This window comes from Ptychodera flava, chromosome 14 (assembly GCF_041260155.1).
Source record: "Ptychodera flava strain L36383 chromosome 14, AS_Pfla_20210202, whole genome shotgun sequence".
Taxonomy (NCBI): Eukaryota; Metazoa; Hemichordata; class Enteropneusta; family Ptychoderidae; genus Ptychodera; species Ptychodera flava.
In genome coordinates this window covers 13,673,803-13,688,091 of record NC_091941.1, presented here as the reverse complement: position 1 = coordinate 13,688,091, position 14,289 = coordinate 13,673,803, and the positions used below count along the sequence as shown (strand labels likewise).

Here is a 14,289-nt window from a genome sequence, read left to right as displayed (position 1 = left end):
GTTGTTGACCCGTAGGATGACCCGGAAGTAAACAGTGTTCCGGACTGCAGGCGCACACGGCCGCAGTCAGTCTGCAGTGTCGTGGATCAGACTGTGACACGACTGTCTATGCTAGCCTGGACTAGACTGTGACACAATATTATATTTAAGTAGCATGGCTTCTTCAACTGGAAAGCACGTGTCCCAAATTAGGGTAAGTATTTTCAATTCAAGTAGCAGCGAACGACTCTTTCTGTTCAAAAACGTTTTCGTAAGGGACCGTCTCACTCAGGTTGTCGCATAAGTTCAAGAAACGAAATTCTTTCGTTCAGATCAAAACCCCCTCCCCCTAAACGAAAGTTCAAAAGTGCGAAATGTTGATGTCTGCCCGAGAGAACAATGTACTGGGAATTATGCGTCTCGTGAAGACTGCAGAATTCAGTGCTGTTTCGTCAACACAGTGAGAGTGAAGTAACCAGTTGTGGTTAGAGCATGGATGTAAAAAATAGATGGTTAGAGCAGGTAGACACTTCATACTAATATCTTTATAATTTGATGAATGAAAGGTTTAGGATACAATGTCACTGTCGGTACAGTGTTTGGGACGTGAACGAGCTAGAAACAGTTATGCGCCAGTCAATGTAAACCCCCACCCCCACCCCCCCACCTCGGGCGATACGGGAAAAATGTGGGGGATTAGACCGTGTGTGCCATGAAACTGTGCCCGAGGGGGTGGGGCAATCGCCTCGTTTTGATCCCCCTATTCCTTTGACGGACAGGCCCAGAAAACGTTCGTAAATAACTACGCATGCGCACGTATGCAGGGCCTGAAAATTACCCTGATCCGAGGTCCCGGACTAGTGATTTTTTATCGCGAACCAGTACAAATTACCTATAAAAAGTCCGCAGACCAGTGCAAACGGGAGCCAAGGGAATTTCCAGTTTTTCCCAGATTGTGTTACTAGTGTCTTTTGACGGAAAATTAGAAACTACGTCCCCCCCAAAATACCGAAGTTACTGAAACCATGGAGGTAGCAGAGATGAACTAAAGCCAGTTAGTTACACCATGGCTCCATGGTTACACTAAAACCAAGAGCCCATTGAGAGACTACGTCTTCTACCTACAAAATTACAATAATTATTGCATCTTTAAGTCAATCAAACATTTAAAATTTAGTCTATTTCTTTCATCACAACGTAAACTCTAAAGGAAAATCAGTTACTCTATTACAGTTTGCGATTCATGATATGAGCTAGGCGATGTGCTTCCACTAGCCACTGCACTGCAAAAATCAAATGACGGGCCACTTACTCATTTTACATGTAAATTTTAATGTGGTAAAAACCAGACGATAGCCTCAGCTAAAAATATCAGCAACCCCACAATTGTGTTAAAATATTATGTCTCTGTCTGTCAAAGTAGTATTTTGCAGTAAAATTCTCTGAAAGGAGTCTCATTACAACTTTCCGATCGTCCGTAGCAAGCAAGCAAGCTTCTGAATTTAGAAGGTCACCATGCTGAATTCCTTATATAGTCAAGATCCCCTAGCTCGATTGTAGTTGACCTTAACAAGAACCGCCTAGCTTGTCAAAACAGCGTTATGGCAATTTGCTATTGCTATCAAAGGAAAAAGAAGTTCCTCTCAGGTATTTGGTGTTTTCAACCTATTTTTTACAATTTGAATGGAAAAGAATCAACCGCTGGGCAATTATAAAAATGAAGTAAACTTTATAGCAATAGTAAAAAAAAACATGTCAAGTGTGTGTACAAGAACTTGAGCAAACTACCAAGTAAATGTTTATGCAGTGTGTCTGTAATACAAAAATTGGCAGTTTATGCTGTATGTAAATCCCAAGCAAATCTGATAGAAATGTATATATAACATGAGTATGAGAAATGAATCATTCTTGTATTGTTATGCAAATTTTTGAGGACCAGTGGATTTTACCTTTGGACCAGTGAAAAAAAAAAGGTCACTGGTCCTGGGACCAGTGGGAAAAAACAGAAATTTTCAGGCCCTGGTAATGGTATGTTGTTGTTCAGAGCGATAGCATGGCTGAAGGTGGCTGTCAAGGCCATGTGGGCCAGTAAGCAGCTTTTCGACAGGCTATTGATGAACGCGATGCAGCAATATTCAGAGGTGTGTATGACAGTATATTTGTGATTGATGGCTGAAATATCGATAACCAAATAAATGATTTTCATCCGCCGTGTATTCTTAGTTTTTGGAAAATTGAACATACCATACGCAAAATTTCCCACATTTTTCCACGTGAGCGTGACATTTCGGACGTTCACGATGCGTCATCGACATGATCCAGCACTAAAAAGACCTCCGGGTCAACTCTATTTTGATAAAACTTAAAGGGACAAAGTCAGCTATTTTTCGTGAATTTTGTTTGATGCGAGATACTACTTATTTTGTTTGACATGTTGAAAGATACTGAGTGAATGAGTGACCATACATATATTCGACCCCGGTTTTATACAAAATAAATAAAACCATCGCGAAAACGAATTCGAATTAATGGTCATGACCATGAATTCATTTTCGTGATGGTTTGCATGTATCGTGTCTAAAACCGGGGTCGAATATAAGCATGGTCAGCCATTCATTCGGTATCTTTCGACATGTCTAACACTATATAAGTAGTATCTCACATCAAACAAAATTCATGAAAAACGGCCGACTTTGTCCCTTTAAATTGCTCGTGTATTTGGAAAACATGTTCGGTCACGACGGGATTCCCTTTTCTGTCCGCTAAATGTATTATCAAATTTATTCATGATGACCCATACAGCTAGGGAAACAGTTCTGTTTCATCAGTGTGATCATTCTGATCATCTGTTCTGTTGAGTTTACACAGTATCTTTCTGCCGTGTTTTGTGATGAATAAACACGGACCATTGTGAATTTTCATTCCTCTACTTGTTTTAAATTAGTGCATGACTGACGTAGAATGTGTCATTGTGCTTGTAGCATGAGAGTGAGAAGACAAAAAAGCTGCACTTGTGAGATGGACATCATGTATCTTGTTCATCAGCTTTTGGACATCATGTATCTTGTTCATCAGCTTTAATTAGTTTATTGAGGCGACATGTCTTGTGTGATACATCTAGTGTTTTGATCTAATCAAATCATTTGTTCTAGCCTGAAATATGTTTATGCCTAACAACATACAAGCAAACTAGACTGAAAAATATTGTAAATTCTTGCTCCAAAATAGGTGAATTACTTGACAGTGACACCTCAACACTTTTATCTGGTCACAGTATAAGTGGCTGAAAAACAAATGCGAAAAGTATGTTATTTTCCTGGATCTATTTGTGTTGATTGTGATAGACATTTGTGAACAGCATAAATGTCACAAAACCCTATTTTAAATGATAAAAATTATTCTAAAGTTGAACATGAACTTTTTATATTGATGCAGGTTGTTACGACATGGAAATTCCAAAGAGCGGTTGTGTGTAGGAATTTACAAATTCCCCACCCCCATATGTGGGGGATTTACTTGGTTTAGGTGGGGATTTTCCAGATTGTCTTGCCCCAGGGGGTGGGGCATTTGGCAGATTTCACAGGACTAATTTCCAAATCCCCCACTAAACCCCGAGGTGAGGGGGATGGGGGTTTACATTGACTGGCGCATTACTGTAAAATTTGTTGGCACGAGTGTGCAGTTTTTTATTATCATACAAAAAGAACTTGTGATTCACAAATAAAATTGCGAAAGTGAAGTTTACCAATTGAATAGAGGTCAAACCCCTCTCAGGTAAACTAATGAATTTCACTTTTTGAATTTATGTGACAATCTGAGACGGTCCCTAACAAATCTGAAACCATGGAGGTAAAAAGCGACCTCATGCCACCTGATGGGTGAACGATAAACAAGAGTAAGTTCAGTTTCAGAACGGGATCGAAATAAATATATTAAATATGCAGAATGTCAATAAAGAATCATGGTACATGCTATTGTTGTACCTGTCCCATATCGGCCAGTGTATTAAATTCAAATACAGAATAAGGGTTCCTTTTTAATATGTTCAGATTATTATTTGAAAATTATTCAGTTTTAATATCATCTTTATACACAGAATACTTCAACAAGTGAATCAGATTCAAATGATGAATCCCAAGACACAGAGCAGAGATCTACTGATCCTGTACAGGATAGGATGGTCTGTATTTTATAAAAGCAAATATGCTTTCTTTCAAAACCATGTATCATAATGGCTGCACACAGCAAAATCTTGCCATTTTGTGTTCTAGAACTGGAAAATCGAGTATATATAGTTTGAATTAGATTTCCTGTTTTGTTATTCCAGAAGAAAATTGTGATTAATTATTTAAAATCTGTGGGCCTGTCCATATTAGTTTGCAATCTGATAACTTTTTCAAGTTGTGCTATAATACAAGTGTTCAGGCAAAGTTTTTGACAAAGACAAATCCAAAGCTGGCCACTCTTTCAAGTATACGACAAGATTGCAGCAATGCACCACACAGTCAAAGACGTACTTCTACAGCTCACTCACTCACCAAGTGAAAGTTCTTATTATGAGTGTAATTTCTTTGATTTTTTTGAGCCAATGTATCTTATTTTTTCACTTTATTTCAGGCTTTAATTCGAAAAGGTAAGCATTTCTGTGTTTACTCTACATCTAACAAGGATGCTATTTTCTCACCGTGTACAGTTTAAGTGAGCAGCAAAATGGAAATATGTGATTATTTCAGAGAGCCTCGCTGAAATTCAGCGTTTTAAAATGACATCGAAATACCAACTGCCTCAGCTGAGTCACAGAAGAAACAATCAACTTGTGCCAATGTAATGAACAGACTTTGAGACATGATTTGTTGTGATATATTGAATGGAAATGAAATCAAGGGCAGGACTCTCACGGTTAATTTTGTAGGCATTGATTGCTATTCTGGTAAAAATACATTAAACCTGCGAGACTATTTCACTTTTCAAATGTGTGTAAATGGTATTATTGTATGAAAACTACTTCTTGCCCAAGACATTGCTACTTGTACTAAGCATCTTGCAATGTCAGCAAGCAAGATTTTACTGTGTAACCTGTTGATATTTTGTGATAAACAAAGTGACTTTGTTCACAGAATTATCTGAAGTACCCTTTGGAGAACTCCAAAAGTTGAAAGAGAAAGTAGGAACAAAAGTGTAAGTTACGTATACATATTGAAATCTGACAATAACACATGATATGCCATGTCCATCTCTTCTGACATGAAGCATGATCAATATCATCTAGTACAATGCCACCAATTGTCAAATACAGAAAAAAATTGGTATTTCAAATATTTGTTAGATGTGGAAGAAGTATTTTAAGTTTCTCTTGCATGAAATAGACGTTGACTAACAGTTCCTACTTGTAATGTAAAATAGTAACCCTTGTTAGACTGATTCAATGGTATCACAGGGGAAGGCATTTTGCCAGAGAAAGGGAGAAGAATAATGGCTTAATTCACACATCATGTGAAATCCACATGAAATGCGGCTATAATCAAATTAGAAAAACTATATTTGTATTATTATTTATATGAAAGTTAACAATTACAAGTGGACATGTTTTGTTCACGCAGGGTCATAACAATCACCTCAACTTTTCAGTTATCATTCATTTCAAAACATATATGATCCAAGCCTGAGCATCAATTTAAACTGTTCTGCGAATATGTTGAATAGATTTCCAGTCACCAAGTTTTCACCATTTGGTATTGATAAAATTTACTGTCATGTAGATTATTATCACACCTTGGGCATTATTGTCCTTTATCACATCCAGATATAACAAGGCCATGTTGGGAAGGGATGAAGGGTCAACTACAAAGGATCTACAGAAGAAAAAGTTTAAGAGAGAAAATAAGAACAGGTGAGGTTTAGAATTGTTTTTCCATAACAAGCTTGTAATATTCTTGACTACTTTTACACCTTAGTCAGACTGAAATCCAAACAGAGTGTAAAGTACTATTGATACTAGCATTACAGTGTTATCTATAATGGTAAAAAAAAATTGAATGTCTACAATATAATTATTGTCAAAAATCTACTTTGAAGTGAATTGAGAAATATGATTGCAGTCTTTGGCTTGTTGTGAAGCAGTAATTATGGCTTAGTGAAAGACTCAGAAGTTTTTGAGAAGTTAATAGAGGCTGTTACACGTTTTGAAAGGCAGGTTGTCACAAAAGCTCAAAAGGCAAGACTTGTTTTTAAGTTGTTGTGTCCAAAACTATCTATCAAACGGCGCCCCCAGTGGCCAACACAAAACACATATTAATCTCTGTAACTGTAATGTATATATGACACGTAGCTAGACTGAGCTTAGTATTCCAGAGCCATTTTGACTGGCGGTTGCTTTGCTTCACAAAGCAATCCAGTGACAGGACAGCAAAAAAGCCGTTAATACATCACTGTGTTCACGCAGGGTCCAATTAAACGCTTCTGATATGTTTCAGCTCAAATACTGACATGACAAATTTTTTTTGAATGGTCCATAGTAGTCCTGAAATCTTTCAGATTTGTGACACTGTTGTTGGCCAGACGTGAGCCTAGGTATGGATTAACTGTATCAACAACACACTGTAAGATATGTGGAAAGGTGTAAGTTTCATGTGAGATTAGTTTGTAGCTGTAAGTTTCATGTAAGATATGTGGAAAGCTGTTAGTTTCATGTAAGATTAGTGGAAAGCTGTCAGTTTCATGCAAGATATAGGGAAAGATGTAAGTTTCATGTAAGATTAGTGGAAAGCTGTAAGTTTCATACACTGCATGGATGGTGTTGTATCACTGGTGATATGAAAATCACTTTTGAAGGGTAGTTGTTTATGATCTCAGTGTGACAGAATGTCAAAGGAGTTTTGTGGTGGGCAAAACTTGTTCTATATCAAGAAAGTGGGGCCACATTTTTCCGTTGTGTGTCCTTTTGTTCATCTCACTGGTCATTGGCCAGTGAAAACGTTATGTGTAAATGCCTTTTGAAATCACTCAGACAACTGTTGAATTGTTAAATTGTTTTCATGATATATCAAGTACAGTAAATTTGTAAACATCTGTATGTCTCACGCAGGTCAATAAACTGAAATGCAACAGACATTCTCAGCTATATGAATTTCAAGTAGTTGGCAAAAGTTCCAATAGAGTAACTGAAAATACATACTTTTTTATTTTTGGTAAAATAAGGAAAATATTTACATGTTTTGGTTAATGTCATGCACAGACATCACAAAGCACACCATATGTCAAATGTTTAGAGAAATAAAAAACTTGCAACAGTTTATGATAAAGATTGACCCAGAGAAAATATATTTGGAAATATTTTGTCATTGCTCATGAGTGAGTGTGAGAAAGAGATCAGGAGTTGTCCAGGTGTTTGGTTGCATATAATTAGTTTTCTCCTCAAAACATAGCACCTGTGAGCCACAACCATAATGGTGACCTTTGACCGGTTCACATGGAGATGGGTCATCATGAGTGAAAAGTTTGGATAACTGTTTATTTTGGCGTTACTGTGTGGCAGATCGTTTCCTTCCCTTTTTCGTGATACCTGGGTATTGTTTTCTGTTTGTCATGAATAGAAAAACAATAGAATGGACACTGTGTGCATACACCCAAATAAATTTGCACTCGCCGTAAATGATCACTGTATGTCTCCTCATTGTGTTCTTTGCATAAAACCTATCCCCATGAGATAACTGATAACACTTGCAAAGTAGGACACATAACAGCAGCCCCATGTTGAGTTCTGTACAAATTATTACTCATATCGTGACCCACTGCGTAACTCCAAAATGCTCATAACTATTTCGTCAAAGATTGTCAAAATTTGATCATTTTCTGATCATCTGTTCCAACAAAACATTTGTCCACACAGACCAAGAGAAATATCATCCAAGGTTCGCGTGCCCAGACTCAGGGAGGTTGTCACAGTCCAGAAACAGGTAAACAGTGTAGTGTGATTCCACTCAGTTTGACACTTCTGAACAACTACATCAGATGAGGATACCAAGGAGATTTCAACATTTTCTTTTGCATCAAATAGATATAATATTCACAGGAGTAAACTCAAAAACTCCACTCCATAAGTGGCTATTGCAGAACCACATATGAAAGCTAACATAAAGTCACTGACAATGTCAAATAGTAAAGAGAAACGCGAGCTGAAGATCAATCAAATATTGCCTTTCCAAAAGTAGTAAACGAAATTTGAGTTCAGTATTACCTGGTAAAAGGACAACAGCTGTAACTGTTGATGATTTTTTTTACTATTTTTTTTAATTGTCCACCATAGTTTGTTGCTCTCAGTACTCCCCAAGGCATGTTGAGCTATGCAGTGTTCAGCTATTGACTCAGCCTGTACATGTATAGACTGCATTGGTGGTTGTTGACAAGTGTATTTAAGATCAGACTAAATTCAAATGAAAGCATTTATGTGCACTTTATACATATAGATAGTATCTTGACAAGCTGAAAAGCAGACGTATCAATATGCTTTGGCAAGTAGAATAAGTAGTTACCACTGACATACAAAGCAAAAGAATAATGCAAAAATCATCAAAATTACAGCTACTGGCCCTTGAGATTCTTGAAAATCAGAGCAAGTAGTGCAGCAGCATTTAGTCTTTCAAGTATAGGTATTTTCTTCTCACAAATGTTTCATCAAATATTTGTAAAATTTAGGTGAGAAGGGATCCCAGATTTGATGATTTGTCAGGAGAGTACAAGGAAGAACTATTTGACAAAGGTTACTCCTTTGTAGCAGACATAAGGAAACGAGAGAAAAGGGTGAGTGCATACATATCTCAGTTACTTTCTCGTCATTTTTTTAAACATTTGTAATTTGCTGCATTTCCTTTGTTTCTCCAATTCTGTCACCCATGCAGAGATTCCACATCCACAAGAGATGATTAGTTTTCTGCAATGACAATTTGGTGCAGGAAAGTGAGCTGAAGTTTCCGCGTCTGTATGTGTAGTAATGAGCAGGCAGAGATTTTACGTCTGCACGTGGTTTTGATTTTTTCGCATTCACGTTAGCATTCACTGCCATCGTTATTTTTCAGCATTGCACTAAATGCCTCACTGATTGTTACCACTGGGGACTGTTTTTACTGAAGGTCAAGTTGCTATGCTTTGGCAATGTTGACACAGACTAATGTTTTGTGACTGTGTAAAAACATGGCTTAAGTTGCAGTTGATGCATTTGATGTTGACTGGGCTGCTGAAAGTTATGTTATAGCTTGGAAAACCTTTTTGTTTTCTACTTATACATTTTCAATTGGGAAAGAGTTGTCATCACGGAGTTCCCAGTGGCTCTCCAAATGATGATAGCAAAGAATGCTGTCTATCCATGTCGTGAAAGACCAACAACTACAGGCAAAAAAAAATGAGAGACAAATCAGTCTCCAGAAAATATCTAAAACTTAGGAGGTTGAGAAATAATATCGGATAGCACTTACAGCAGAAAATAAAATAAAGAGAGTATTGTCACCATGTGCACGTGACTGGTATCATTCCAACAGTTATGTTAGGGAATGCACAGATACTGTACATTTGAATGCAAAATTTTTTCTTCTTGTTTTTATTATTTCACAGAAAGTTGAACAGGCTCATAAAAAAGCCACCGATGAGAGTAAACATGAGCTTGGCTCACTTCTACAGCGTATGGTAAGTTTTGCAGCAAAGCAAATGGCAAGGATTTCTCATGTTAGATTTGGAATAGGTTGAAACTGTAAAAGCAAGTGCCGCTCCCATTTCATTGCAGGACCATAGACTTCATATTCAAACATGGTTTTAATTCAGATAAACATATACCGGTACCATTTCCTCAGCATATTACCTCAGACTGAAATAAGTGTTTCACCATGCACTTTGACTTCCGTGCCAGTGGATTATCTATCTGATACTACAAACACCATGGATTTGGGCAAACATTTCCTCTTGATAACCATTGTTATTGTTTTTCATCATCCCAGAACGACCAAGAGAAGTCTGCCAAGCTGAAACAAGACAAGAAGAGGCGAGAACTTGAACTGAAGAGAAAGATGAGAGAGTTGGCTAAAGATGGAAAGACACCATTCTTTCTGAAGAAATGTAAGCATCCAGTTGTCAAATATTGCTGAAAATGAAAAGCTAGAACTGTGAAATTGTAATGTCGTATCACACACAGCGTCTTCAATCCTTCGTCCTTTTATTTGTTTGTTTGTTTGTTTGTTCTACAGCTGATAAGAGGAAGTTGGAGCTTGCTGAGAGGTACAGAGAACTAAAAACAAAGGGTCAGCTGGACAAGTACATGGCCAAGAAAAGGAAAAAGAATGCAAAGAAAGACAAACGACACTTACCAGGAAGACAGACTGGCCAAGATGACAGCTGATAATCACTCAATACACCTTGGTAGCTCTGTTTTTGGAATGACTCAAAACTCAGCAGTATTTTATGTGCACTAGACAAGCATGGATAAGATACAAGAAATAACACAGTCACAATGTAGTATATGCGAGACACCTTGCCCTATGTGTGCATTTATATTGAACACATTTGTTTGGTGCTTGGTGATGTGCTCTATCTTTGCCAGCACAAAGCACCGCGGGTGCTGTGGTTTTTATCAACGACACTGCAAAAGTACTGGTTGTAAATTGTGTCAAATTTCAGCCAGAGAGTACTTTTGAAGGGAAAACAATTGGAGCGCTGCATAACTAGTGTAACTTGGTTTCCAATAAACTCACCTTTGTCTAGGAATTGAGCGATACAGATATAGATGTGTGCAGAGTAAGTAAGCCTTTGTTTTGGATTCAGAGCAGTTATATTTGCATTATTCACAATTGCAAAGTTATAAGAGCAGGGACATTTCTTTGAATCCATGGTAACGTACAACCACTGTGTAGATACGACACCGACACCAAACAAACTACTTCTTGAATTAAGATTTTCTGTGATATAAAGGGTGCAACACCTGCACTTTGGAAATATCCTGAACACAGGGGGATAAGGTGTTATTAGTCATAGCAAGAGTGTAAAAAAATCAGTAAATTTATGATTATGAATACTGTTGATAAAATGTAATATTTCTATCATTATTGTATACTTGTAAATGTACCCAACTTCACTCGAATCCTGGATGAGGACGACTATTTATGCCAAATTCACACAGTTGTAGCACAGACCCTGTTATTAATAAATTTATGATTATGAATATTGTTGATAAAAATTTAATATTTATGTCATTGTTGTATACTTGCAAAAGTATCCAGCTGCACTGGAATCCTGAATGATGATCGGTATTTATGCCAAAGTCATGCAGTTGTAGTAAAGATCCTAAGAAATATGGTCAATACGTTACAGCTGTAGGATTGCATAGTAACTTGGTGCATGGTCACAGTACTGCCTCAGCGGTCTCTCTAAACTTTTTTGAGAGACCTCAGAAGCAGTATGATGCCATGTGGTTGTTTTGACTAACACATCGCCAAATTATTAATACTGAATGCTGTTCGGGCAGTGAAAAGAAAACTTTCATTTGTATAAACATGTTTCGTATGCATTAGATGTGAGTGAATGTGGACTTGATTTTTCAAAGGGGAATGATATAGATGTATCAAAGTAAGACTTTCATGGCCCCAGTGTCATATGGCTGTGATGATGGAAAAAAGAATACAAAGTAATTGGAAAATATTTTTTTCTTGAACAAAAAGCAGTCCATGGCACCTCAAAATTCAAATTTGGAAATAACTGAAACATATATATCTTGACTTTTTCTCACAGAAAATAAGACTGCATCGAGAAATTTCATCACCAGTTGCACAATACACAATGCCGACATGTATATGAACTAGTAAACTAAATTTGAAGCTGTTGGACTAGTATTTCATGAAAAATATGTTCTGACAAAAGAAAGAGTAAACTGTTCAAAAAATGTGGATGTGCAAATGCTATAATAATTTTCACAAGTCAAAATTAAATCATTCATGGGAGTCTATCAATACCTTTTGAAAGGTGTCAATCTAGCAGTTCTGAAAAATATGTGTTGACAAAAAATGATAGAATTATGTCCTACATTTACATATGTAAATTTCTTCATCATTTTGATATATGCAAACAGACACACACACACACACACACACACACTGACAGAATGACATTGGCCCCCTTAGTGTGCCTCGGGCAAATGGGGCCAAAAGTCATTTATGACAGTGGACAAATAAATCCAACCCTAAATGGGCTGAGATGGAATGTCTCACACTCATTGGGAAATTTCTGTCTCACACAATAACATAAACAAGAACAACCAGACTGCCAAATAATGTAAGCTCAGGCTAAAGGGACATGACAGATTTTGTAAATTTATTTACCTGTTTACTCATATAGGGCATTATTAACCCCACTGACTTTGTTACAAGTCAAACTGCACTCAATCAAAATGCATCAAGAATATGATTAAGCAAGTAATAGATGACAATCTCAGGATATTGACTTTCTAAAAGCCAGTCATTTTTTCAAACATGAAAGTTCAGCAAAGTTTGATAGTCATGCAACACTACTGCAGCATTACAGGTACATGTCTGCTGGACATCACTGTAGCAATAAAGTAACCACTCTAATGCAGCACAACAGTTGTGTCGAGCATGAAACTGTGATGTACTAGCAGGTGTGCAACAGCAAAGCTGGCACATGGCTGTAACAGCCCTGTTGGAGCAGTCATGTCAAAGTCAAGGTGGTAATAGATGTAATAGTGATGTAATAGTACTGTTGGTGCAGGCATGCTACATCCCTGCTCCAGCCTTAGTGTAACACACACATTTACAAGGCATATACCATGGGATACTCAAAGTCCTTTGAAAAGTGAATGCGATAGAAAATTTCAGACCTTCATCAATTGTATATGTTATAATAATTTGCTATTAATTATGCGATTTTCAAAATTGAATAGTCTTATTTTTATAAATCTTGGCAAATATTATGATGCTGAACAACAAATACAACAAAAACTACAAACACATTATCATTGTAAAAATTATCAACTTTTATTGCATTGATCATTTGTATTACACAAGCTACAGGTAAGTGTTGCTTATATACAGATTAGAATCCCATTTCCTAAATGATTTGATTCGATATCAAGTGAACAAGATCCGTGAATGGCTTGCTGTAACACATGGCTATTCACAGCTTTTCATGAATTAATTTATAGTTTTGAATTGTACTACATGTTCTATATTCACAACAATGAATAAATGAAACAAATCTGTCAATGTGTTGAGCAGGAAATATTCAAGGGAGAGGATCAACTTAGGCACTGTAACGAAATCAAGCAAACATCAGAGCAAACTATTTGAAGTCAGGAAAGGCTCATATGAGTATGTAAGTATACCAAACAAAAAGATATTTCCAATACATGTATTTCATAAACTCTTGACAGAACTATTTATTTATTTATCTTATTTACACAATTATAGAGTGGCCAAATTATGGCTCCAGTAATATTCATTGGTGATCATAAATACATCCAGAAAAAAAAATGTACAAAAAATATTGTAAATCACAAAGGTATGTTCCTTTTAGCACACCTCCACCCCGTCACCCTCCCCAACTCTCAGGTTATTCATCCATGGCCAGAAGTCGGGATTTTTTCATTTTAGACATTTTTACATTTTAGTAGTGCATGTTTGACATGTTAGGTCGGAACTAACGTTATACTAATTACACTTATTTGTCCTGTCCTTTAACACAGAATACCCTATTACAAATCCTGGTCAAGATTTATTTCACAAACCCATAACAGGAAGTTCCAAGGCAAGAGATATATGTGAGTACACTGAGAGTTAATACTTCTGATACAAATATCAACTGAATCTTACACACACACATGCACACACACAACGTGTGTGTGTGTAATGTTCAAACCTGTTAATAGTGGTCACTCCAGGGAAAAAGTGACCACTATATAAAAAGAGGCCTGACTATAGTAGATGATAGGCATGGCATTGATTTCAGAGTAGGTGGTATGTTGAATGGTGAATTTAGGCATAGAGAACAGCAATAATAACAATCCATAACATAAATATGTTGAAAATCATAATACATTTTTGTGAAAACAAATTTTGTGAAAACATTATTTTCTACATAAAACATGTAATTTTATAATTTTTAAATCCAAAAATTGTCTGGTTGAAAATAGTTTCTGTTTACTTTCAGTCAAGTGATGACTATGTGGCCCACAACAAATCACACTGAATCCTATGGAATGCACTACATGATGTAAAAAATATATGTGTATAAACGTTCAGACGTAACATAAGTTTTTTT

The 14,289-nt window shown here is 36.6% G+C and overlaps 1 protein-coding gene across 2 annotated transcripts; it reads left to right on the top strand.

Moving 5' to 3' along the window:
- The first annotated feature begins 3 nt into the window (after positions 1-3).
- LOC139149431 (ribosomal RNA processing protein 36 homolog) lies at positions 4-11,202 on the top strand. Of its 2 annotated transcripts, XM_070721200.1 has the most exons (10): positions 26-193; positions 4,076-4,159; positions 4,597-4,612; positions 5,097-5,157; positions 5,783-5,869; positions 7,868-7,934; positions 8,674-8,778; positions 9,586-9,657; positions 9,966-10,083; positions 10,212-11,202. In XM_070721200.1, the coding sequence occupies exons 1-10, from the start codon at positions 155-157 to the stop codon at positions 10,361-10,363; spliced, it is 801 nt and encodes a 266-aa protein (XP_070577301.1). In that variant the 5' UTR covers positions 26-154; the 3' UTR covers positions 10,364-11,202. The 2 variants fall into 2 exon arrangements, with proteins under 2 accessions (XP_070577300.1, XP_070577301.1); XM_070721199.1 differs by lacking the exon at positions 4,597-4,612 and having other exon boundaries at positions 4-193; positions 4,076-4,163; positions 5,082-5,157.
- The last annotated feature ends 3,087 nt before the right edge of the window (positions 11,203-14,289 follow it).